This window comes from Octopus sinensis, linkage group LG13 (assembly GCF_006345805.1).
Source record: "Octopus sinensis linkage group LG13, ASM634580v1, whole genome shotgun sequence".
Lineage (NCBI taxonomy): Eukaryota > Metazoa > Mollusca > Cephalopoda > Octopoda > Octopodidae > Octopus > Octopus sinensis.
The window spans coordinates 61,589,227-61,614,856 of record NC_043009.1 but is presented as its reverse complement, the minus strand read 5'-3'; the positions used below and the strand labels follow the sequence as shown (position 1 = coordinate 61,614,856).

Here is a 25,630-nt window from a genome sequence, read left to right as displayed (position 1 = left end):
GTACCATGATGCATCTAACATGTGTTTCCTTTCAACATAATACCTTGCTGAGCTGAGTGACGCTTACGTCTCTATCAACTGGAAATCATGGAGATTTACACAACAGTCACAGACAAGACTATCTTTCGGTGGAAGTTAGCACATACTGATACATCAACATGAAACAGTTTTTGTTAACTTACTTGATGTGGATTCCAGTCAGAATCAAAGATAATGACAGTGTCTGCAGCTTGTAAATTCAAACCTAAACCACCTGCTCTAGTACTGAGCAGGAAAATAAAATAAGGAGATTCTTCTTGGTTAAATAAAGCCAAAAGATGGCCTCTGTCTTCTGACTTTGTTGTTCCATCAAGTCGTAAATAGCGTAAACCTGCAAATAGACACATGAAAATATTCTTTCTCAGTAAGAAGAGGTGGCTAGAGATGAGCAAAGTGCAGATAGACATTGATGCGTACTAGAGATGAGAGAAGCATTCTTATTGCCAAGTGACATGTGCTAGCACTCAGTGAAGTGCTGGTGTTGAGTGAGATGTGCTAATGATGAGTGATGTGTTCTTATGTTAAGCAAAATACGATATTCAATGAAATCTTCTTATGCCAAATGAAATAAGCAACTGTTGAAGCAAGTGTGATGATACTGAATTAAAATTTACCTCTGCATACAAAGTAATCTTCCATGATGCTCATGAGGGACGTCATTTGACAGAAAAGAAGAACACGATGGTCTTTGGCACGCAATTTTGGAAGTATTCTATCAAGTAATTCAAACTTTCCAGATACTCGGTATAATTCCGGCCTGCAACATTAATAATAACAATAACAAAAATGGCAATAATGGGAGAAAGAAGGGCAGTAGTAGCCCATAATGATAATAATTATAACAAAAAATGAGTTCTACTTTCTAGAAATGAGTGCAAGGGATACAGTTAGGTCACCACAGTACAATTTGAACACAAAACAAGGGACACTGCTAACTAGTAACAGTAAAACCTATGCTAGCACTCCATACATCTGACTCTAAAAGGACAATAAAAAAATGTATCTTGTTCTCATTTAATACAAATATCCACATTTTACTCTAACAACCAATAAAAGTGAAGATATTACTTTTCTTTAAATAGACAGAAACATTTTTTCTGTTTGCAAATAAAATCAGAAACAAGAGAAATACTCACCCGCTTACTATTCCTCCTTGAATTCCTAAGTGATCGGCAAATGCCTCTTCAATATGTTGAAACATAAATGGATGGTTACAGATCTTTCTCAGCTGCATAATAGTATTCATCAGGGCTTTGGTACCCCCTTTACCCTATATACACAATACACAAAGACACCAATTTTAGAGAAAGAAAACATAACCACATTACTGACAAAATTGAACACCAACACTCAACAAAGCAGTCACCATACAAATAGATTAAATCAACAGAAGTTACAACACAGTCATAAAACTGAGTTTTATAAGATAGATAGATAGATAGATAGATAGATAGATAGATAGATATATGGATGGATGGATGGATTTATTCACAGACACACATACAGATTCATATATCTTTCTTTCTTAGACAATATTATTGGAAAGCTTGATAGCTAACAAATGATTTCCCGAGACAAGATGCTTTTTTTAGCTGCCGGCTGAACTGCTCCAAGGGAACAGAAACCATTGTGGTATGCTGTACTAGAGGTTGCCCAGAATTATCTCCAGATTTTCAAACAGATTTACAGTGAGAAAAGTTCCATACTCTTATAGAAGAATCTACCACGGTGGATACTTAAATAGCCCAGCCTCACCTTGAATGTCTCTTATACAATACCACTGATCAAACTTCCCTTTTCCACATCTCACTTGTATTTTATTCTGGTATTGATATGGGGTCAAGAAAGTAAGAATACAGTGGCAGAAACAAGACAGCAATTATTCACCTAACATATATAATGTGTGTAGGGTGGAGAAGACTCTCTAGCTTTACTGCAAACAAGGCAACCTCGAGTGATGGTGCCACAATAAAATGCATCCAATCCACTCTTAAAGCAGTTGATAACCAAAACGAAACAGGGTAGAGAGGACTCTCCTATGTTGCTTAGTGGAAAGGCAACTTCTCCAACAAATGATGCCACAATAAAATGCATTCAGTATACTTTGAAAAATAATTACTGATAGGAAGGCATCAAACCATAGAAACCATGATTGAAATTGGAAGATATGAGATGTGATGTCCAAACTGTCTTGGAGGGCAGCAATTCTTTATGAGAGCTACAGCCCTTGAGACAGATGATCCAATCAACTCATGCCAATATGGAAAAGCAGACACAGATTGGTGATCATGATGTATTTATATTAGCACTCATGTAGCAGTCTCTCTCTCTCTCTCTTAATTGCCAACACATAACCACTTTCTAGTTTCGTCATCAATGCCACTACCACCACCACCACCACTGCTATCATCATCATTACCCTCATCAACTTCCTTACCTTTTTGTCTTTTTCTGATCCATCAGTCAGCAAAACTCCTTTACATTGCATGTGACGGTAAAGTAGTCGTTGTAACGCTGACATTTCACATTTAATAACATATTCAACCTGAAACAGATTAATACAGTAAGTTTTACTAACAGCATAACATAATATATATATATAATAGAAATAACAATAAAATCTTTTCTAACTATTCTAAAAGTAAAATATTACTAACTTTTGAATCTGTCTAGTATTAACTAGTTGTGAAATAGAAACAGAAGCAATTTTTGAATTTGGTAGAACAGGTGAAATTGAGTTATATACTCTTTTTTTACTCTTTTACGTGTTTCAGTCATCTGACTGCGGCCATGCTGAAGCACCGCCTTTAGTCGAGCAACTCGACCCCGGGACTTATTCTTTGTAAGCCCAGTACTTATTCTATCGGTCTCTTTTGCCGAACCGCTAAGTGACGGGGACATAAACACACCAGCATCGGTTGTCAAGCAATGCTATGGGGTCAAATACAGACACACAAACATACATGCACACACACATATATATACATATATACGACGGGCTTCTTTCAGTTTCCGTCTACCAAATCCATTCACAAGGCTTTGGTCGGCCTGAGGCTATAGTAGAAGACATTTGCCCAAGGTGCCACACAGTGGGACTGAACCCGGAACCATGTGGTTGGTAAGCAAGCTACTTACCACACAGCCACTCCTGCGCCTATCTCTTAATAAAAAAAAAAAAGGTCCTACTACACCTTATAACATTGTTTCAAAGTGCTAATTGTCATTACCTCATGACCAGTAGATATAGACATTTAGATTATACAAACAAATGGGATTGTAATACAGGATGGGAGTGAGGGTGTAGAAGACCTGCAGGTGTGTGAACCCCAAAAGTTGCATACTGAGAGAATGAATCGTTAACCTACCTTCTCTGGTAACTGAGATTCTACCTCTTTTTTCAGTCTTCTTAATAAGAATGGCCTTAGCACTTTGTGCAAACGTCGAATGATGAGTAACGTTTCTTCCTGATTGAGCTCCACCTAGAACAGAACAAAACCATTAATTTAATATATACATATACGGAATACTAGAGATCCTTTCTACTACAGACTGGGGCACCCAAAATTTAGGGGTAAGAGGTTATTCGATTACATCAACCCCAGTGTTCAACTGGTACTTATTTCATCAACTCCAAAAGGACGAAAGGCAAAGGATGACCCAAGTGGAATTTGAAGTCAGAATGTTATCTGGCACACTTACAATTCTACCAGCTCATCGCCTTGCAGGAAATAATAATAACAATTTCATAAGTGGAAGTTGTAACTATAACCGAAACCCTAAAATGAATTAACCCAACTTTCAATGTCAATAAATTTCTATAACACAAATCCCATACATTTGACTAACTTACCCAATAACAATATAAACCTATAAAGTTAACTACCATATTCAATAACAATACATCACCTACACATTTAACCATCCCACCCACCCACTCATTAACAATACAACTCTAATACAAGTAACTTACATAAAGTAATACAAGTCCTATACAGTTAACCCACATACTCAATAACAATACATATCCTATACAATAAACCTACATAATAGCAATACAGTTTATTGACCTATTCAATAACAACATGCCCAAAGTTAATAGTGGATTACTATGGCAAAAATCAATTATCAGACATTTTTCTGTTTGTTTTACAAATAAGGAACAGGTTTAACTTATTAAATAACAAAGAAATCTGGATAATATTTGGTAAAATTTTTCAGATGAAAGACCAAAAATGGCTTGAAAGTCATAACATGCCGGCAGAAAATAACATCACTAGGTGAGACAGGCTGACACTGAATTAGCCTCGCTGACTGACAGGTGACGGTCGTTTAGAGAATGCGTGGGCTAAGACTACGCACCTTCATTGGTCAGTTAAAGTTGAGACAGTGTCACGTGACAACTTGCTGGGGCTGCCTTCTGGAGCCTAGCAGCAGGTATTTAAAGGGAGAAAATTTGACAAGTCAGTCAGTCAGCCGCTGACACTCATTGACGATACATCGAAGAGGCCAGGGAACAGGAGAAAGAAGACATGCACCCAACACTAGAGCTGAAGAAAGGGGGTCCCCACCACGTCAAAACGGTAGAGGAGTGGGGACCGAAACCGGATGTGGTTCCTCCTGATGATGTCTTGAGCTAACTGGATCCTATAAAGGAGCTGTTGTGGTAGCAGACCACGAAACACGGTTGAAATTCCTCCTTCAATCATTTAACCCTTTAGCATTCAAACTACTTTGTCTGATGTAATCTTTATTTATTCCCATTATTTTGAATTACTCAAGCATTATCTTTTTGTGTTGAGGTTTCAATGATGTGATTGTTTTTATTTTTAGTATGACATTGTAGGGTAGGTGTGAGAGGCTGAATATGACCTGTCTGTACATAAAACAGGTATATTTGGGCTGGATATGGATGGTTTAAATGCTGAAGGGTTAAACCAGTGGCTCTCGACCAGGGTCCACATGACCCTTAAAGGTCTATATAACAGTTTGTTGTTAACATTTAAATTTTAACAGCAATTTTTAGACTGGTCATACTTCTACAATACACAAAATATTTGAATAATTTTTTTATACAATATCTAATAATATTTAATTATAAAAATATAGTAGGACATTTTTAAACAGCAAATGGTCATGAACCACTGATTTAAACTTTTGGACATCAATCCACCTGAGGCTGTCTTTTGTTCCATAACACAAAACCACCTCCTTTGGCTCTCGACCAGGGTCCACATGACCCTTAAAGGTCTATATAACAGTTTGTTGTTAACATTTAAATTTTAACAGCAATTTTTAGACTGGTCATACTTCTACAATACACAAAATATTTGAATAATTTTTTTATACAATATCTAATAATATTTAATTATAAAAATATAGTAGGACATTTTTAAACAGCAAATGGTCATGAACCACTGATTTAAACTTTTGGACATCAATCCACCTGAGGCTGTCTTTTGTTCCATAACACAAAACCACCTCCTTTCAAGTGTTCATATCTAAATTGAAACCTTTCAGAATTTTTATGTGAGAACCTATTGCCTATTGCATACCAAATGCCAACTTGATTATGAAACAGTTGTTTTAAGAAATCCCACACAATGAATTTCATTAGAATTTGGTTAAAAAGGAAATATCTAGAATTTCTGAAAGGTGCTTCTGCATGTATATGTTTCACATGAGTGAGCATGAATATGTCATCTAAAATACAAAAGAAAAAGAAAAGAAAAGAAAAAAACCCTAAAATGTTCTCTTGTTTGTGTTCTAGTTCTCTACAACAAACTTGGACTTTGTACACCATAAAAAGACACAAATTTAATATTTGTCATTTCAACCAATAAATAGATAAACACTTGAATCACAACAACAATAATAACAATATAAATGAAGTATGTAGACTTCAAATGAAAAACAATGAGAGATTATTAAAGAAAGGAAGAAAGAAAGAACTAACCTTTTCTCCAGTCATAGCAAAAGGTGCATTAAACCACTGCTCAAAGGTAATACATGACTTAAATATACTTGGCAGGAGAAAATTCAATAATGCCCATAGTTCAGGCAGTTTGTTCTGAAAACAGCAGCAGAGACAAAAGTTTTTAAGTAATAAAAATAACAAATACAGCACTTTCATAACAAAGCATGAAACCTTACACAAGGAATTTAGTGCCTTGCCTTCAGTTCATATCACTTGGACATAATGTGTTTAACCCTTTAGTGTTCACATTATTCTGCCAAAGTTAATGTTTTTTTATCCTCATTGTTTTGAACTAATCATGCATTATCTTGTAGTTATGAGATTTTGATGAGGTAGCTATTCATTTTTAAGATGATATTGTAGGGTTGGTGTGAGAGACCAGATATGGCCAGTTTGAACATAAAACAAGCAGAATACTTTTGGCCGGATATGGCCAGTTTAAATGCTAAAGGGTTAACCCTTTCGTTACTGTATTTATTTCGAGATGCTCTGTGTTTCTGTCAATTAATTTTAAATATAACAAAGAATTTAGTAAAATAACTTAGTTATCATTAAACTAGTGTTGGGAACATAAATTGTAACTAAACTTTGGTGGAAGATTGTAATTCAAAACTTATGAAAACAAGACATTTTACAGAGCCAGAGCCGGTTTCGGCTTGGTTAGTAACAAAAGGGTTAATAATAAAAACATTAAAATTAATTTATGGGGGTGGGGAGATCGAAAACAGTGAAACCTAAGCCAAGTAGTTAAGTACCTTGCTTTCAAATCCATGTTACTTGGACATGATGTATTTTAATAATAAAAAAAATAATAATTTATGCAGAGAGGATATGAAGGAGAAAATGAAACAAAGTGAGGGGGAAAATCAAAGTTATATTTTTATGCATTGTATTGTGAAAGTCATAGGTCAATGGTTTAAATATGTGAAGGGGTGAACAACTATCAGCAATAAGGATCAATGTCAGGGAGGATATTAAATTACAAGAGAGGAGAGGATGTCAACAAGTTTCTGAGAGGGGCAGAAAACAATGTAGTAACTCACCTGTAAAGGTGTTCCAGTTAGTAGCAATCTGTATGGTGCACTATAATATGTATTAAGGATTTGGGTTAGTTTACAGTGGTGATTTTTCATACGGTGACCTTCATCAATTATCATGTATTTCCAACGGATCTGCAAAGTAACAAACAAAAAATATAAATATATATATATATATATGTTGCTTGATTCAAATTTTGGTATAAATTTTAGGGAGAGGGAAAGCTGATTACATTGTCCCTAGGAATTCAATTGGTATTTATTCTACAAACTCCAAAAGGATAAAAGTCAATGTCAACCTTAGTGTATTTGAACTTAGAACATAAAGAGCCAGAAGAAATGTTGCCAAGTATTTTGTCTGGTGTTCTAATGACTGTGCCAATCCACCACTCTTATACTCTTTACTCTTTTACTTGTTTCAGTCATTTGACAGCGGCCATGCCGGAGCACCACCTTTAGTCGAGCAAGGCAACCCCAGGACTTATTCTTTGTAAACCTAGTACTTATTCAATCGGTTTCTTTTTGCTGAAACGTAAACATACCAGCATCAGTTGTCAATTGATATTGGGGGGGGACAAACACAGACACACACATACATACATATATATATACACACATACATATATACGACGGGCTTCTTTCAGTTTCCGTCTACCAAATCCACTCTCAAGGCTTTGGTCGGCCTGAGGCTATAGTAGAAGACACTTGCCCAAGGTGCCACGCAGTGGGACTGAACCTGGAGCCATGTGGTTGATAAGCAAGCTACTTACCACACAGCCACTCCTGCACCTATATACATTATATGAATAATAGCAATAATAATTGGTTCATACATAGACAAAACAAGAAAACTTCAGTTTTGTGAGGGTTGTTGTCTAATTGCTAGCAGATTGAAAAGGATTAACTGGAACTTACTTTTACTTTTCATCATTAACAACAGAAGTAATAATGATGATTTTTAAAAAAAATTTGTTGCAAAATAACGGTTTCTTATTTTGGTACAAAGTCATCAATTTGGGGGGGGGGGGGGGCTTAGTGCTCAACTGGTATTTATATTATCAACCCTGAAGGGATGAAAGACAAAGTCGCTCATTTAAATGTAAAGGGCCGGAAGAAATGCCACTGAGCATTTCGGCCAATGTGCTAACAATTTTGCCACTTTATTTTACCGCAAAGAACAACAATGGAAAAAAGAAATTGTGAAAAAAGAAATTGTGGTCAAATATAAGTTGGTGAAAAATATTTATAAAAATATAGAAACTGCAAGTTAGACAAAAATTTTTTAAAAAACCTCTGAGGCAATACAGAGAAAGACCAAAAATACATTACACAAGTTAAATAAACAGACATAAATTCAAATAAAAATATGGTAAAATGTCTAAAAGAGAAACACCAACCTTTGATAAAATTGCTTTATCTTTCATAATATATTCATAAGTTGTCAACAGAGAATTGAATTTACCAGCTTTTAATTGGGGTGTTAGAGTACGGCGCATGTTCGGAGAACCTTTATAAGCTACTTTAATAACACTAGGGGCCCACTTGTCAAATTCCAACATCCAATTGGATAATGTCCTGCCAAATAAAACCAAATACAAGATTTTACAAACAAGAATATTTATGCACCATATTTTCCAGCATACAAATCAAATTTTTCAGACCAATTTTTACAAAGGACTTATACACCAAGACAACTTTCGAGAACCAAAACTTCTACATAGAATGCAGAAGGATTTGGGAAGATAGTGAGGAAGTTTGAACATTTACACTTCATGTTTACATTATATACTACACTGATGTGTATGCCAAAAAATATGATAGTAACAAATCTACCAGAAAATACATATATTCTCTCTAAAACACAACAGTTTGTTAAACCAAACAAATTACCAAGTCTTATTTGTAGTAAAATTACCTACTAATTGCTGAGTCAAAATGTCAGTCATTTTTCATTTTTACTATGATATAAATAACACGTGCCTTTCCATAGTGGTCACAGTTATTACAAGAGAAATAATCCTTTCTTCATAACATTTGTTGGGATTAGGAATTTGAAAGCATAGAATTATAAAGAAAAAATGCATAGAAAACACTTAATTACTTTTTTTTCCTACTTATTACAAACTTTTAACATTTTTAGTCAGTGATAATCATGAATAGTACTGTTTCATTCTTTTTAGAAATTGTCAGCATGATATAACCTGTGACATATTAATGAAACATTTTATGAAGTGAGACATTTCATTAAAGATGAAGACAATTGCAGTTTGAAGGAAATTCATAGAATGTGTTTTTTTTATATGTTCTATAAAACAAGTTAACCCAAGAATAGTATTTACAGTGATTACTACAAAGTGTTGCCAACAATTTGTCCATGAAGGTGTTAACTGAAAATTTTTTATTTACAGTTAGGATAGTTATATATAGTTAGTGATCATTACATAACGTTATCAACCACTTTGGTCTGTAAAAGCATTACTACATTGACATAAATGCATAAAGTTTATCAAAGTTTTTCAATACAACAATAAGAAAATGAGTTCTTACGAGAGTGGAACGATGATCAGAAAAGGTCCATTAACTTTCTTTTTCTCTATAAGATATGTAATGAGTCCGATGGTCTGAATAGTTTTGCCAAGACCCATTTCATCGGCTAAAATACCATTTAGGTTGTTATTATACAACGAAACCAACCATTCCAAGCCTTTAACCTGAAAAATAGTTTAGAGCAGAACATTTCAAGAATGTAACAAACTGATTCCATCAATTGACATACCATATTTGATTGCATACAAGATAGACACACCCCAGATCCAGCAGTGCATACTCAGGGGGGGGGAAGTTTTTAGTGCATTAAAACTTATGGGATGCCCAACTTTGCATATAGGACCAGAGTGAGGTTTTGAGACATTTTCTTGGATGAAAGGTGCATCTTAAATGCCATCAAATATATGTTGAGAATATTATTAAAAAAGAATTGAAAATAAGAAGTAAGCCTTGGTCATGAAACAAGATTAAAAGGTTCTAGATAGAGACTTTCATCAAACTCTGACATTTTTGATTTTCAACCATCATAACAGAATGGCCTAAGTTTGCTTATGTATTGATGAAATTAGAAATTAGACTGTTCTTATCAAGTTATCATGGCACTTTAAATAATGCTAAACCTTTCACTATTAAGTAAGAGTGAAACTCTGCTCACTTCAGTTTGTTTTATTGAGGCAAGCAGAGTTACATGTTTGTATCAAAGTTTGACCCTGTGACTTTATAGTCAAGACTATAAATATATTGCTTTCAAATTCTGGCAAAGCCAGCAATTTCAAGAGAGGTGCAAGTTAATTACATTGACCCAGTACTCAAATAGTACTAATTTTTCTCAACTTCCAATGGAGAAATTAAAAGAATCAAGGAATTTCTTTTTAGAATTATCATACCTGATATTCTTTCAGTTTACCATTAATTAACATAGATGCTTGCTCGGTAATAATTTCACGGACACTGTGAGCAATAGTGTAGTAGTTGGTAAGATCATTACGATATTCATCATCATCTTGCGTACTGAAATAGACAAACAATATCAAGAGGTTTAGTCACATAGAATTCGTAGACACAGTTTGTTTAATCTTAATCTAGACTACAAAGATTCTATCAAACTTATTGAATAAATCAACTTTTAATATCCAGTTTCTTCACTGAATTATTCTGGCAATTTTCTTGTTTAGCCCCAGGTCAGTCTTGATCCAGTAGATCTATGATCAAAAGCATTCCAGTCATGACCATTCTATATTTTTCTTCAGGCATAGTGCACCTCAGATGACATTAACAATGTACTCTTCTTTTAAAAGAGTAGAACATAGTTTGAGGGAGATTTGGTTGCTATTTCTAACAGGTTGAGAGACCATGTAGATGCTCCCTCATTAGCTTGCAATTACCTTAAAATTATTTAAGATAGAAGTTTCAAAATTTAATTCAGGAGTTGTTTGCAGAAAATCTTTACCTCCCATCAACTAGCAACAACTCTAGCAAGCTTTTGATCATAGATTTACTTACAGTTGACCTGAAAGTTAAACAGTATTAACACCAATACAGAAAACACTGCTTAGTCACCCATAAATATATTTCTTTTCATTGGTTTGATCAAGAAGAAGGGACTGTACCCACAGCTTTTGTAAGTATTCCAAGACTGGTAAGACCGACATGTTTAGGTTCTTCTAGAACAGCTGCATGCTGACAGCAGTAGGGATAACACTGAGAAGATAGGATATTCCAGAGAGACAATGTCCAAGAGAGGAAGGACTTTGTTTAGGAGTTTAGTGCACAGTTTGATTGGGGGACATGGTGTGTGGAAGGTAAGTGGAGAATGAGTCAATCAGGAATACCAAAGTGCAAACATGAGACCAGCCAACAAGCTCCAAAGAACAGGAGCTTCTCTAGAAGTGATTGAAAAAACTGAAAGACAATTGTATCAGCGCTGGAATTGGTGTTATACATTCTGTATGACACATACCCCTTTTTTGTCTTGGAGGCAATGTAGGATGTCTACATGTGTAGCAACAAAACCATACCACATGTGGAAATCATACTCTCTATAGTGAATGATTTTTTTTTTGTGGGGAATTAATAGTTTTGGGAGCAGAAAAGGCCAGTCTTTGCTATGTTGAGAATATGAGATTGCTAGGAGATATCAGTGATATATTGAGGACTAGCATCTGTCGAAATCTTTGGAAATTTGAGGGTCCTAGTTGTGTGTGTGCTGTTCATGTACAATATTGTTTCCCTGAAAAGTGAAAAGTGTATAGTGATTGTATGAATGCACTGTTGAAGGTGACAAGAAGGGCCTTGGACGTTTTTGGGGTTTCTGTTCAAGGAATCTGCAGTTTCCTGCACAGGTGCAGAAAGTAAGGAGGAATGAAATATTACATTAAAACTTACTTAAACAAGATTTATTAGAAATCTAACAAGTCTCTCAAAACATGATGGTGTCAGTAAACTTCCTAACAAATTCTACTTACGATGGAGGTAACTCTGGATTTCCTGGTAGTTTTGGCTTATCATCTTCTTCCTGTAACAAACAAAAAGTTAATTCAATGAAGGCATGTTTTAGAAGCATGAAACCCTAAGGACCCCTACCCCTCTCTCTATCTTTCAGTAGGTAATTAATAATTTCTAACATAGAGCACAAATATAACTGTATGGTCAAGAAGTTGGCTCAGCAGGGTACACAGTGCCAAATTTTAAACCATTGTATCTTCTTACAAATATCTTCTGCCAAAGATACACAGAAACTGTGCAGAAGCTCACTAACAAGAGATGCAGAGAAAGATAAATAAGTTTAAGTGTGCATGGGTTGAGTGAAAATACATTGCAGTATTTAGTAAGACTTATATCAATACTAAAGATACTTACCTCATCTGAATCATCATCATCATCATCATCTGACTCCCCTTCTTCACGTGGAGCAACTTCGAAGCTGAATACAAACAGAAATTTTGTTATAACAAATGGAAAAGTTAGCTTATAGCTAAACAACAACTACAATAATACTCAATACAACAACAAAGGCAAATTATAATAGATTCACTTACCCAGGATGTTGTTCTAACCAGGTTTCAATTTGACTAGAAAGAGGTGCTTCTTCTCCAGACAATATTTTACCTGTACTTGTTTCAAGAACACTAATTCTTGTTTCACTGGCTGTTGAAGTCTCATCTATAAGCTATAAAAGTGTAACACAAAACAATTATATTAGTATAATACAAGCACACAAAGCCATATGAGTAAATACAGTAACAAAATAAAATTTTCTTTGTATTCAAAACCAATCCAATAACATTTTCAATTGTTGCAGGCCACATGTTAGAAATTCTATAATTTAACTCAACATTCTAACCACAGAGTAGCCAGTTAGAATGCTAATAAACACATCTGGATTTAAATCAATCCAGAGGGTAGCAATTCAGCATTTAACCCTTTAATATTCAGATTACTCTGTCAAATGTAAAGCCTGTTTAATTACATTGTTTTAAATTAATTGTACAGCATCTTGTAACTCCGGGATTTTGATGATGTCCCTGTTTATTTTTAGAATGACTTTGTAGGGTAGGTGTGAGAGGTCAGAGCTGGCTGGTTTGAGCATAAAACAGGGAGACAATTTTGGCCTGGTATGGCCGGTTTAAACACTAAAGGGTTAAACAGTGACAAATTTAACTGCCAGCTCACCAGAACACACATTGAAGGTAAAAGCAATATATTGTGATGAATGGATAAATTCTGCCTTTTCTCTCATGTTAAGCATGTGGAATCATTATCTTCCACACTGGAACAGATTGGAGATTACTGAACACTGACATTTTGGTCTATTAAGCAATCATCAAACTACAAGCTTTCTTAGCTGTCAGCATTATTAACTGTTGGAACTTTATCACTTGTATATAAAAAGAGTTACTAGTATTCCTTAACTAAAGCAAATGAAATGTTACTAATGACTTACATTTATCCCAGGCAAGTCATTTCTTTAAAAAAAATCAACAAAATGGCCATCATCATCATCATCATCGTTTAGCGTCCGTTTTCCGCGCTAGCACGGGTTGGACAGTTCGACCGGGGTCTGGGAAGCCAGGGGCTGCACCAGGCTGCAGTCTGATCTGGCAGTGTTTCTACAGCTGGATGCCCTTCCTAACGCCAACCACTCCGCGAGTGTAGTGGGTGCTTTTTACGTGCCACCTGCACAGGTGCCAGGGGAGTCTGGCATTGGCCACGATCGGTTGCTGCTTTTAACGTGCCACCGGCACGGAAGCCAGCCAAGGCGGCGCTGGCATCGGCCACATTCGGATGGCGCTTTTTATGTGCCACCGGCACAGGTATTGTTCTATTAACATTAGTATTTTTACTCATTGAATGTTCTTGTATTTAGTTAATGACTTAACAAGTCATTAGTAATTTGTTTACATTAACAGTTAATTCTAGTCACTTTTTTTTTATATATACATGATAAAATTTCAACAGTGAATACACTAATATTTAACCCTTTCATTACTGTATTTATTTTGTTCTGTGTTTCTTTCAATTAATTTAAATTTAACAAAGAATTTAGTAAAATAACTTAGTTATCATTCAGCTGGTGTTAGGAACATAAGTTGTGTCTAAGGTTTGGTGGAAGATTGTAATTCAAAACTTATGAAAACAAGACATTTATACTCAGAGCCAGAGCCGGCTTCAGCCAGGTTGGTCACGAAAGGGTTAAGAAAGCTTGTATTTCTTGCGTATGTGGAACATATTAAGTTATAAAAGCACCTATTGGTTTGACTCTATAATTGGATTCCTTTGTTGCTTGGACAACTTGGGAAATAACACAAAGGATGCACAAGATGGCATAAAAAAATGAAAAGATTTCAATGATATGGAGAGTAAATGATAATTTACAACAGATTTATATTATTCTAATTGCTAATAATGATCAATTTGAAATAAAAAATAAATGAAACCACACACTTACAGCTTCTTTTAAATTGTCAGGATTATCAGAATCCTGAAAAAGAAATAAAAGTTATTGTTGAAATAATTTTTCCAAAAATCAAGTTTACTCACTGAAAACAAAAAGCAACACTGGCTTTGAATAAACAATTTCATAACTTACTTATGGTTTTATGTTTTCTCATCCATTACCTCCAGTTTAACATGTATTACATTTATTTCATTGCTGATACATATGGCAGCTTCTAGATAATTCTATATTGCACCAAAGGAAAAGCTAATGCAGGAATGAGCAAAACCCAACAGATTTACCATTTATATTGTGTCTCTTTTACCAATGCTTTAATGGTTTCCATCATTTCCATCATCATCATCATTTAGCATCCGCTTTCCATGCAAGCATGGGTTGGACGGTTCAACTGGGGTCTGTGAAGCCAGAAGGCTGCATCAGGCCCAGTCTGATCTGGCAGTGTTTCTACAGACGGATGCCCTTCCTAACGCCAACCACTCTGCGAGTGTAGTGGGTGCTTTTTACATGCCACCCGCACAGGTGCTAGACGGAGCTGGCAAACGGCCACGGATGGATGGTGCTTTTTACGTGCCACCAGCACGGGGGCCAGGAGAGGCTGGCAACGGCCACATAATCATATCAATTATATGCCATTCCCACATATAACTTATGCATCTATGAACCTTTCTGACACTCCACCAAATACTCCAACCCCTCAAAAAAAAAAAAAAAAGCTCCTGTAGAAACTGCACATTAACCACATTAATATCATAGATATTTCCATTCTTTTATCAAATATTAGTAGAAAATGAATCTTTACTACTGCTGTCTATCATTCTCATAATAACTAATTAAATAAGAAAAGATAAAAGTTTGCGCATCTCATTAAGCAAATTGCATAAATTATCATCATCATCATCATTTTAACATCAATTTTCCATACTCATCACTTTCGTCATGTCCTCTGTCAAGGAATCATCAAAGTAGTCCTTTTTTCCCCCCTTCTATTCATCTTATTTGTAGAGTATGAGCATAACAGTTGCTGACATTGCATCATTTAATTTGAGCATACTTATATAAAATACCAATTCAACTGGTTTTTCCTAATTAAATTTCATAAATCAAAGGTCTTTAGAATAACATTGTCATCATTTAACATCTACATTTCCAGGCTTACATGAATCAGATGGAATTTAATGAGGTAGATTTTCTATGACTGGATGCCCTCCCTGTTGCTAACCCTCATCTTTATCCAAGTACATTAATATTTCCCATGGTCACACATATTTCTCCATGGAAGACTAAAAACAAACAATACTGCTTGTATGACAGTGATGCTCATTTACAACCAAGGTACACACCCACACCCACGTATACAATTTTCTTTCAGTTGCAGCCTACCAAATCCATTCACATGGCTTTGGTTAGCCTAGGGCTATAGTAGCAAAACACTTATCCAAAGTATCATATGCTGGGACTGAACCCAAGACCACTTGGTTGGGAAGTAAGCTTTTTAACCACACAGCCACGCCTGTGTCTATCTAAATCGTTAATAGGCACAAGGATGGCTGTAGAGATAAGAAGTTCCCTTCCACAGCACAGTTTCAGGATTAGTCCCACTGCATGGTACCCTGGGAAAATGTTCTTCTCCTATAGCCTTGGGCCAAACAAAGCCATGTGAGTGGATCAGGTAGATGGAGACAGAAAGAAACTTGTATACAAGTATGAGTTTGTGTCACCTTCTTTTGACATCACATGACATTTGTGGACAAGAGTGACCAGCATACAAGTGGTGCTGTTCATTGCAGCTGGATAGATACTTAAGCACCATTAGAGATGAACCCCATCTCCCAGGATATACACAACGAGCACAAACTGACTCAAACTCGCTCCTACACATGTCAAAATTAAACAGAGAATACAACCTGGCAACCACACCAGACTCTGAGGGTGGAGTCTTCGACTTGGCCTGAGCATGGACTCAAACTCAAATGAAATGAAATGAAATAAAATCTACCATGAGAAGATATTCAGCCATGAAGAAATGTTACTTTGCTTGGAAACAGATGCAGGTTGGCAACAGGCACCAGGAAGGGCGTCCAACCATACAAAATCTGCCTCAGCAAATTCCATCTGACTCATGCAAACAAAAAAAAAGTGGACGTTAAAACAATGATATATTCTGTTATAGCTCACAATAATAATTTCCATGCTAGCAAGATCAGGAGGTATTGTTTACCAATCTTGTTACACAGAAATATCTGTCACAGCATTTCTTCTACTAACCACTCAGCTGTAAAGCCAATGTGCAGTACTTATTGTCAGTCAAGTAGACTGATGTCGAAGCAAAACAGAAACATGGAAAGACCATTGATGGGCGGTGAATAGAAATCATTGTCTTAACATTTTCTTAAAGGTACTCACAGTAGCCTTCTTCTTTTTCTTCTTCTTCTTTTTATTTTTCTTTTGTTCGATCTTATGTTGTACAACAAGTTTTGTTAGATTAGACACGTATTCATCAGTTTGCTGTAGTAAATAGGCCAAACGCTTATCTTTCTTCTGATCAATAAGTTTCCTGTAGCCTTCTTCATCTTCAGCCTGAAGCAGTAAAAGAGGAGAATTAAGATCCTTACTCACAATGAAATCATATAAACCAAAGGAAGAAAAAAAAAGATTTTCAAGGAAGCTGTGGTGCCCTGTGTTTTCCAAATGAGACCATTCCAAGGAGGGATCAAAGCTGGCCTAAGGCTTTCAGTCAGAACAAATTTACAAGTTCTTGAAAGTTGATAAGAATAATGTTGATAATATTGTCGATGATGATTAAGATAAAGATCATCTTAACTTGATTTGAATACTTAAGCAAAGGAAAGTGTCAGCTTCCAGCAGGGATGAGTTGAGCTGGCTCCAACCACCACAAATACAAACTGGATACACCCAATGATGGCAGACATATGATGTGGGGATCAGAAATCAGTTATGAATATTTTGTCTGCTGTTGAAATCACAAGGGCTAGAGAGTGGTTCAAGACTTTAAGTCCACTTCATCATTTATGCATTCTTCGGAAGGGTTCCAGCACAACTCCATTAAGGATAAGTTTACCTTGTGATCAAACCAATGGACACACTTTATGAGCAGAGTTGTTGAAGAGAAATGATCCTATGAGTATTTAGTATTTACATTATTTCATCATCATCATCATCATCATCATTTAACATCCATTCTCCATGCTGGCATGGGCTGAACAGTTCAACAGGAGCTGACAAGCTAGAGGGCTGCACCAGTCGTCTGTTTTGGCATGATTTCGAACAGATGGATGCCCTTCCTAGCACCAACCTGTTCACAGAGTGTACTGATGCTTTTACATGGTGCTAGTATGGGTGCCCTTTATGTGATGCCAGCAGGGGTGCTTTTTAAAAATCTAGGATGTGATTTGAAGTAGGAACTTCTTCATCGGCTCATCACGTACAGATAGTCAAGGAGGAGGCACTTACCATAAGGCGTCGCATACGCTCTTTTTCTATTCTTTCTTGTTCTTTCTTTTGTTCCCGTTCAGTGTTGGCATGGTAAGTCATAACAGCCTTGTTCAACTTGCCAATCTTCACAGACATATTGCGATGGAATTCCTTGAAGTCTTTAGCATGTTGCAAGACTGCATTCAAATATTCCTGAAAGAATCATTTAAATCATTAATATTAGCACTTAATTAGTATAGTTAATTATCTCTAATAATCAGTGAATACCTGATGTAGTGATAGTAACAGTAAAGAGATGAAAAGAGAGAATGTATGATATATGGTTTAACCTTTACATTACTATACTATACTAAAATATAATTAATCAAATGTTACAATTAAATGTTAAAAGAATTGTTAATTTAGAGAAGTTCCACAAAACAACTAGCTTTTTTTTAATTATTAAAGTGGTGTTTGAAACATAATAAAAAGTTCTTACAGAAATCTATTATGGAATTTTTGTTTAATCTCAGGTAAATTCAGAAATATAAAGCTACTTAAATCTTGTTTAACTATAATATTATCAAATGAGATATTAACCTATATTTTTTTATATAGCTTACTAAATGCTCATTGTTGTATTTATGATAAAAATGTTTCAATTTTGATTAGTCTACCTGCCTTTTTATTTTATTTATTTTATCTTTATTATATAGAACACTTGAATTGGAATAAAAAGGATATAGCTGTCAGTGTGATGACAGACTGGATTCAGTTTTAAAAGTTTTTGAAAAGAACCAATTTAAAAATTTTCATTTCATTCCCTTTCTGAAATCAATGTTTTAACTACTGTTGTTTGATATTGTTTACACACTTGTAAATTGAAACATCCAGTTTAAAATTAATATGTTTTTCCTTGAAAACATTAATTTATTTGCTGCATTCGAAAAACATTCCAATTCAGAACTGTTATTACAATATCTGAAGCTTATATGATTTTATATAATTTACAAAAAAAAAAGATTAAGCATTATAAAAATAAGTACTAAAAAAAATTGATAAAAACATCCCAAAATTTCTGAGAAACATTACATAGTAAGAATGTCAGATGATGAATATTAGGGATTATCCAGTAAAATTAAGTGTGAATAGGGGAAGTTGAAAGGTTTTGGGCATCTTAGTAACAGATTAAAGAATCGCTGTCTCTGTCAGAAACCTGAGATTTCTCTATATGACAGCCAGACTAGATGCTAATAATTAATTATAGGATATGGAGAGAATGTCAAGCTGAGAGACTGGTTAAATGAAAGAGATTTAAGTTCAAATATTAATATTGAGCAAATCGAGCAGGAAAAGAGTCTGCAGTGATATGGTTCTATAAGCAAGAGAGTGCCATGAGACACCTCAATCACTTCGGAGTAAAGTCATCAGAATGTACTTTACAAAATGGAGGGCTCAAAGATAAACACACATGTATACAGGCACTACAATGCACAGAGAAACAGACATGATGACAGTGATCCAAAATCATATTTCCCCACTGCCAAGAAATAAAGATACTTCAACGGTAAAAGAACCAAGCAGTCTCATATTTTTACACAGAAATATTATCATCATCATCATCATTTAACGTCTGTTTTCCGCGCTAGCACAGGTTGGACGGTTCGACCAGGGTCTGGGAAGCCAGGAGGCTGCACCAGGCTCCAGTCTGATCTGGCAGTGTTTCTACAGCTGGATGCCCTTCCTAACGCCAACCACTCCGCGAGTGTAGTGGGTGCTTTTTACGTGCCACCGGCACAGGTGCCAGGGGAGTCTGGCATCGGCCATGATCGGTTGGTGCTTTTAACGTGCTACCGGCACAGAGCCAGCCAAGGCGGCGCTGGCATCGGCCATGTTCAGATGGTGCTTTTTATGCGCCACTGGCACAGAAGCCAGTCGAGGCGGCGCTGGCAGAGAAACAAATACTGACCTGGTGTTTCTGCCGTCTCTTCCTTTCTTGCTCCATTTTCTGTTGTTTTTCTAATTTTTCAGTGACACGCGCCTCTCTTAAAGACTGCCTCTTGCTACGTTTGTAAGCTTTTGTATTTAGTGCCGTTTCCAGAGTGGTGTCTTTACGCATACATGATACAACTTCCTGTCTTAACTGAAAAGAAAGATGGTTGACAATGTAGTAAACTGCATGAGTAATTTTCAAATATAAACAAACAGATCAAGGAACACATTTGAAAATATGCAGATAACTTTTTTAAAAACAGAAGAGAATTAACAACATTAGATATAATTAAAATAAATTAACTAATTCACAAAGTAGTTTTCTGGAGGATGATTAGGTGGCTGTAATACAGTTACTGACTCAACAGGTTTTAAAATAAGAATTATCAAATGTAAGAATATAGGCTGTACATTGCTTTCAGGAAAGCAGGATGTTGTATATGGAAATATTAACAAGATAAACTGCTATAATACAATTCTATATTTCTGAGATGAGAAATTTATATTATGTATACTGTTTATATTAGTCAGACTAGTATCTTTATAGTGATTGTTGCTTTCACTTCGTTGGTCAATACAGTGCAGTCATGTAGAGGTTCTGTGTTCAATCTCAGGCGAGGCACAAATGATAATTCACAAAAAAATCAATTGAGGCAAAAACTGTCAGGAAATGCAGGGAATAGAATGAGATGTGGATGCCCATGGCTCAAATAAAGGATTAGATTTGAAATTCCAAAGCAACAACCGAGTTCAACTCAAGACACTTGAAGAAGACTGGAGTGAACAGCCAGCCGAAATGTAGTGAAATTGTCAATGAAAATGAGGACACCAGTCCAACTAATACAGTGTACATAAACTGCCATGTCCCAATTTCATGCTAGACTCATGGGGCAAAAATCCCAATGCTCAAAAGTGGTTTATTAAATAACGAGACCAAGTGTTTTTGTTAAAAACAAAAAGGACACTTCAAAACCCAGAAAGTGTCACCCATTAATATAAAGAAGGCAAAAACTGTCTCCCTTCTCTCACTGCAGACAAGTGTCTCTACCTTCAATTCTCCATTAGCAAACAAAATCTCTTTTATTCTGTCCTTTCCCTTCACTCACCACTACTAACTATGAAGAAATTCCTCCAATTTCTGAATACCACAGAGAATTCTACATAACGAATGACCTGACCAATTAACAAGCTACTGTAGTGATGGTGGTGGTGGTGGTTGGTTGTGGAAGCAGTGTCTACAGGCCACGTTCAGTCTTCACTAGGAACTACTTCATGCATTTTATGTTGGAAATACCTTTCACAAAAGCATGAACAGCTTATGAAACTGCTGCTCTAAAATCCTCAGAATGTATTAAATGGTAATGAATAACGCATGAGTGAGATCATAGGCCCTAGAACAGAAGATTCAATTCAAATCAGGAGGTACCCTGATCCTATCTAGGTAGCAGCTTCTCATCATTGTGTGGGTGGGTTGTCTTTGTATTACTAAATTTTTTAACCCGTTTTAATACACCATGCCCCTAACTTGCATATTACATATAAATACATCTTCACAGATTTTGCATCTTATGTGTTTAACCCTTGTGACCACTAAAAATTATTGTTGTTTTTATTACACAAAAACACATAATTAGCTTTGAGGAACAATACACAGCTAATCATACGCTGACTCCTAACAGAAAAAGATGATAGAAAGACAACTCAACCTGTCTTTGGAAATTCAGAAGTCTCAGAGCTCTAAGTTCAATCATAGCCTTCATTTGCATGTCTTCAGGCATCGTTGCTGGTAAAGTCTCAAGTTCTTGGATTCGCTGAGCAATCCTTGCTCCTAATCTGAAATTATAATAAAACAGAACAATGTAAAAACGAATTATTTGAAGAAAAAAATTTACCAAAATAGGTTTAGTCATTTTATACAACAGTTTAGGCCTTAAAAATTCATCAGCTTCTATCTTGTTGAAGTTTTAGTTACATTCTTAAAATAATCACTCATATCATGTGACAAGCTTTGTCTCTGAGATAGATGTCCAAAGATTCACACACCCATAAATCTTTTTTGTATTAATTTATAATTAATTGGAGTGGTTGTATACTGCCAACCTAACGTGACAGTCCTGTATGGGAATTACACCACCACTGTTTAGCCCTAGGAAGCATTGAACGCTTCCTGTCGGCTTTGACACATTTTCTACCGCTCATGTCTCTTTCAGACATTTAGAAATTTAATATTTCTGATTATAATTAATTGGAAAACAGAAATAATAAAATAAAATATCCAATAGAGTTTGTCAGTTCCTTGAACAGGTTTTATCTAATAGGAATGTGCTACAGGTGAATCCAAAGACACAGTTTTCAGTAACACAAAATTGCCAATGATTGCAATCCTTAAATTAGTGCAAGACGACAAATTTGTAGGATAAGGGCAGAATCAATTGAACAGACACCAGTATATGACTGGTACTTATAAATTCAACCTGGGGTGAACGAAAAGTAGAGTCAGGATTTAAATTCAGAATGGAACCAAATTCTATAAAACCACTATTTTTGCCAATTGGCCACTCTTCCTGTACAATAATATAGTTAGGAAGACCAAAGTGGTTGTCAAATAGTAATTAAAAAGTTGATAATGAAATCAAATCTAGATACCGGTGTTCCCGTTCGTTCAGAATTTCTATGGGATCCAGCCCTGTTGGTTTGCCGACAGGCGATACTCGATTCTGTCTTTGTTGAAGAGATACAATAGCTTGGATTGACGTCGGCTGTTGTTGTTGCATTCGTTGTTGAACTTGAACATTCGGTTGGCTCTGAGCTGACATCATTTGAGGAGGATAGTTTTGAGCAGCAGGTACCATGCCTTGCGGTGGTGGCTGTTGCTGTTGCGGCTGGTTCATCCTCATTTGTTGCATCTGATGGGGATCAACTGAAATACAGAAAAAAACAAGGAGTGACACCATGACAGAGATGAGCTGATTTGATGCTTATCTAATTCATTGTTTCATAAGTGTTTGTCGCTAGCCCTGAGGACACTTACCAATCAAGCAAGCATACAACACTTTACTAATTGGTTGAATGATCAATTTCCACAGATCCATTGTTAGAGATATATGATAGCGTTTGATCTAGAAACACTGTCACATATAAATATATATCACATCAGAATCTGATAAGCATTACAGCAGATTAGTCTTATAGCAAAGAAAGATAATATTTAAAAGGATCTTATACTGGAAAAGCTAACAAAAGTTCAAAATTCTATTTATTTTACTTCATTGCAATATCCACACCAGTAATTCACTTCTTCATGTTAAACACTTGACCACATCACCAACTTTTCATAAAGTAATGACTTTTTTTCTCCCTCTCAAAAGGCTGCGGATTTTTTTACTAGGTGTCTTCCCAGAAAAACCCAAACTCTAGTTGGATCAACAGATTATAAAAGCCTGAATACGCATTTACTATTATTGTTTGTCGTTTTTGTCTATTAATATGTGTCCTCAGCAATACAATCTGATAAATTTAAAACTGCTTTAAAGTGTGTTCTACATGAGATGAGATAGGTCAGAGTTTCCACAAAGAACAACTTTCTCATGGATGCTACATGTTCTTTCTCCCTAACATTAACACTTTAGCATTCAGATTATCAAATGTAATGCTAATTCTTTCATATTGTTTTGAATTAATTATGCATTATCTTATAACTTCAAGATTTCAATGATGCTACCGTTTATTTTTAGAATGACATTGTCAAGTAGGTGTGAGAGGCCAGATCCAGTCAGTTTTTTTCTTTTTATTAAAAAATTTTTTTTTTACATAAAACAGATTATTTGGGTTTGATATTGCTGGTTTAAATGCTAAAGGTTAAACCATCCACTTTGTCATAAGGTTAGTATCTTTTTTCAACAAGATAGACAAGCACAAGAAAAATGTCTCACTGAGGAACAAGTAAAATATACTGGTTGATGTGTAACTTGAACTTATGATTTTGGTGTTAGCAGAAACTCACAGTTAACTCCAGTCTCCAAATGAACAGCATTTTGTTAACTGCACTGAACACTTGTGTGCAAACTATTATAAGTCAGTCGGCTAGAGTCAATCACTAACAAACCTAGTTGTTCATGAAACGGTAACCACTTACCAGGTCTTTGATATGGAGGTCCATAACCACTGCGTTTTCCTTCAATAGCATAACGTATATTATCAGGTAAATTCTGATTGCGAGCTATCAATTTGTATGCCATAATTTGTGCTCTGAGTTGTGCAAGCTGTGATGCAGAAAACTGAGTCCTTGGTCCAGTTGGCGGTCCTTGTGCTGGCATATTGGGATTGCCTCCCATACCAGAAGGTGGGATATTGTTACCTGAAATACATATACAGAAATTTATATATTATTAAACATCAAATATTTCTTATGGCTACATATTATTCTTTTTGTGTGAAAGGAGTAAAGTAAAGATTATATACTTTAAGTCCAGAATGCAATACAATGGCTACAAAACGGTCTAAAGTGACAAACGGATCCAGCACCTTAACCACACTTCCCAACCTCTCCATCACAAGGGACTATACGAAAAGCAAACACCAAGACAAGAGTTGCACATTCCCAAAGAAATCCAATGCTGCTACTAAGTCAAATACCGGATTATATAAAAAATGGCAGGATCTATGTAAATACACAATTCTTTAACTGTTTCCTTTGAAGATAGGCATTTGTGCCTGAAATATAAAGGTCTTTTAGACTTTCTGCATTGTTCGAAGCTTTCCTAATTTCTCATTTCATTCATTTTCGTAATTCAATGCTAGTTTGCTACACACACTTCACACACACAAGAATAAATACTCCAGACTCATGAGCGAATTGTCCAATATCTAATAACACAAAGAGCAATCATCTTAACAATGTGAGTTCAATTTCTAATTGACTGTCTTTATCTTCATTATTCCTCTTCTTTCTATTATTTTCGTATACACATGTAAACTCACTAATCTTGTCATTATCAACCCAAGTCCCTTGCTCCTACTTTCTTACCTACCCAGTGTTATCAAACCACTTGACATTGCTGCTACCTCTACTACCACAACCAGCGTTTTAACATCCATTTTGAATGATGATCATGATAACAATAGGCAAAAGCTTTACATTTTGGGGTAGGGTCTAACTTGATTTTATTGACCCCAATGCTTAACAGGTACTTATTTTATCAACCCCAAAAGGAAATAGGACATAAAACAAAATCAACCTCAGAATGTAAAGCCAGAAGAAATCCCTATAAGCATCTCGTGCCATGTGCTAACAGCCCTGGCAGCCCACCCTGATAAAAGTAATGTTAGGTAGTCCGGCTGGCAACTAAGAGCCACATATATATATATAAAGTAGGAAGCATCAACAAGGATCTCATTACTACATTAATGATGTGGTGTTGCATGCAAAAAGGTTAAACGTTGACCTTGTGTCATCTGCCATCTTTATAACATATATTGAATGTTCTGTTAGTTTGTTTACTCTTTACTCTCTTTTACTCTTTTACTTGTTTCAGTCATTTGACTGCGGCCATGCTGGAGCACCGCCTTTAGTCGAGCAAATCGACCCCAGGACTTATTCTTTGTAAGCCTAGTACTTAGTCTATCGGTCTCTTTTGCCGAACCGCTAAGTTA

The 25,630-nt window shown here is 35.6% G+C and overlaps 1 protein-coding gene across 7 annotated transcripts in view; it reads right to left on the bottom strand.

Moving 5' to 3' along the window:
* LOC115218519 (probable global transcription activator SNF2L2) overlaps positions 1–25,630 on the bottom strand; it is a 104,456-nt gene that overhangs the window by 21,457 nt on the left and 57,369 nt on the right. For 6 of the 7 annotated variants that reach the window (XM_029788385.2, XM_029788381.2, XM_036508430.1 and 3 more), the window contains 20 exons: positions 24,114–24,335; positions 22,625–22,898; positions 21,685–21,811; positions 19,956–20,129; positions 18,026–18,199; positions 16,958–17,131; positions 14,546–14,578; positions 12,636–12,766; positions 12,457–12,520; positions 12,063–12,112; positions 10,485–10,608; positions 9,598–9,761; positions 8,448–8,625; positions 7,057–7,185; positions 5,993–6,106; positions 3,405–3,518; positions 2,477–2,584; positions 1,176–1,309; positions 654–796; positions 183–370 (listed from right to left, as the gene is read on the bottom strand). In XM_029788385.2, coding sequence (XP_029644245.1) covers positions 183–370; positions 654–796; positions 1,176–1,309; positions 2,477–2,584; positions 3,405–3,518; positions 5,993–6,106; positions 7,057–7,185; positions 8,448–8,625; positions 9,598–9,761; positions 10,485–10,608; positions 12,063–12,112; positions 12,457–12,520; positions 12,636–12,766; positions 14,546–14,578; positions 16,958–17,131; positions 18,026–18,199; positions 19,956–20,129; positions 21,685–21,811; positions 22,625–22,898; positions 24,114–24,335 — 2,819 coding nt within the window. The remainder of the gene's footprint in view (positions 1–182; positions 371–653; positions 797–1,175; positions 1,310–2,476; positions 2,585–3,404; positions 3,519–5,992; positions 6,107–7,056; positions 7,186–8,447; positions 8,626–9,597; positions 9,762–10,484; positions 10,609–12,062; positions 12,113–12,456; positions 12,521–12,635; positions 12,767–14,545; positions 14,579–16,957; positions 17,132–18,025; positions 18,200–19,955; positions 20,130–21,684; positions 21,812–22,624; positions 22,899–24,113; positions 24,336–25,630) is intronic. The other variant, XM_029788383.2, reaches the window with a different exon arrangement.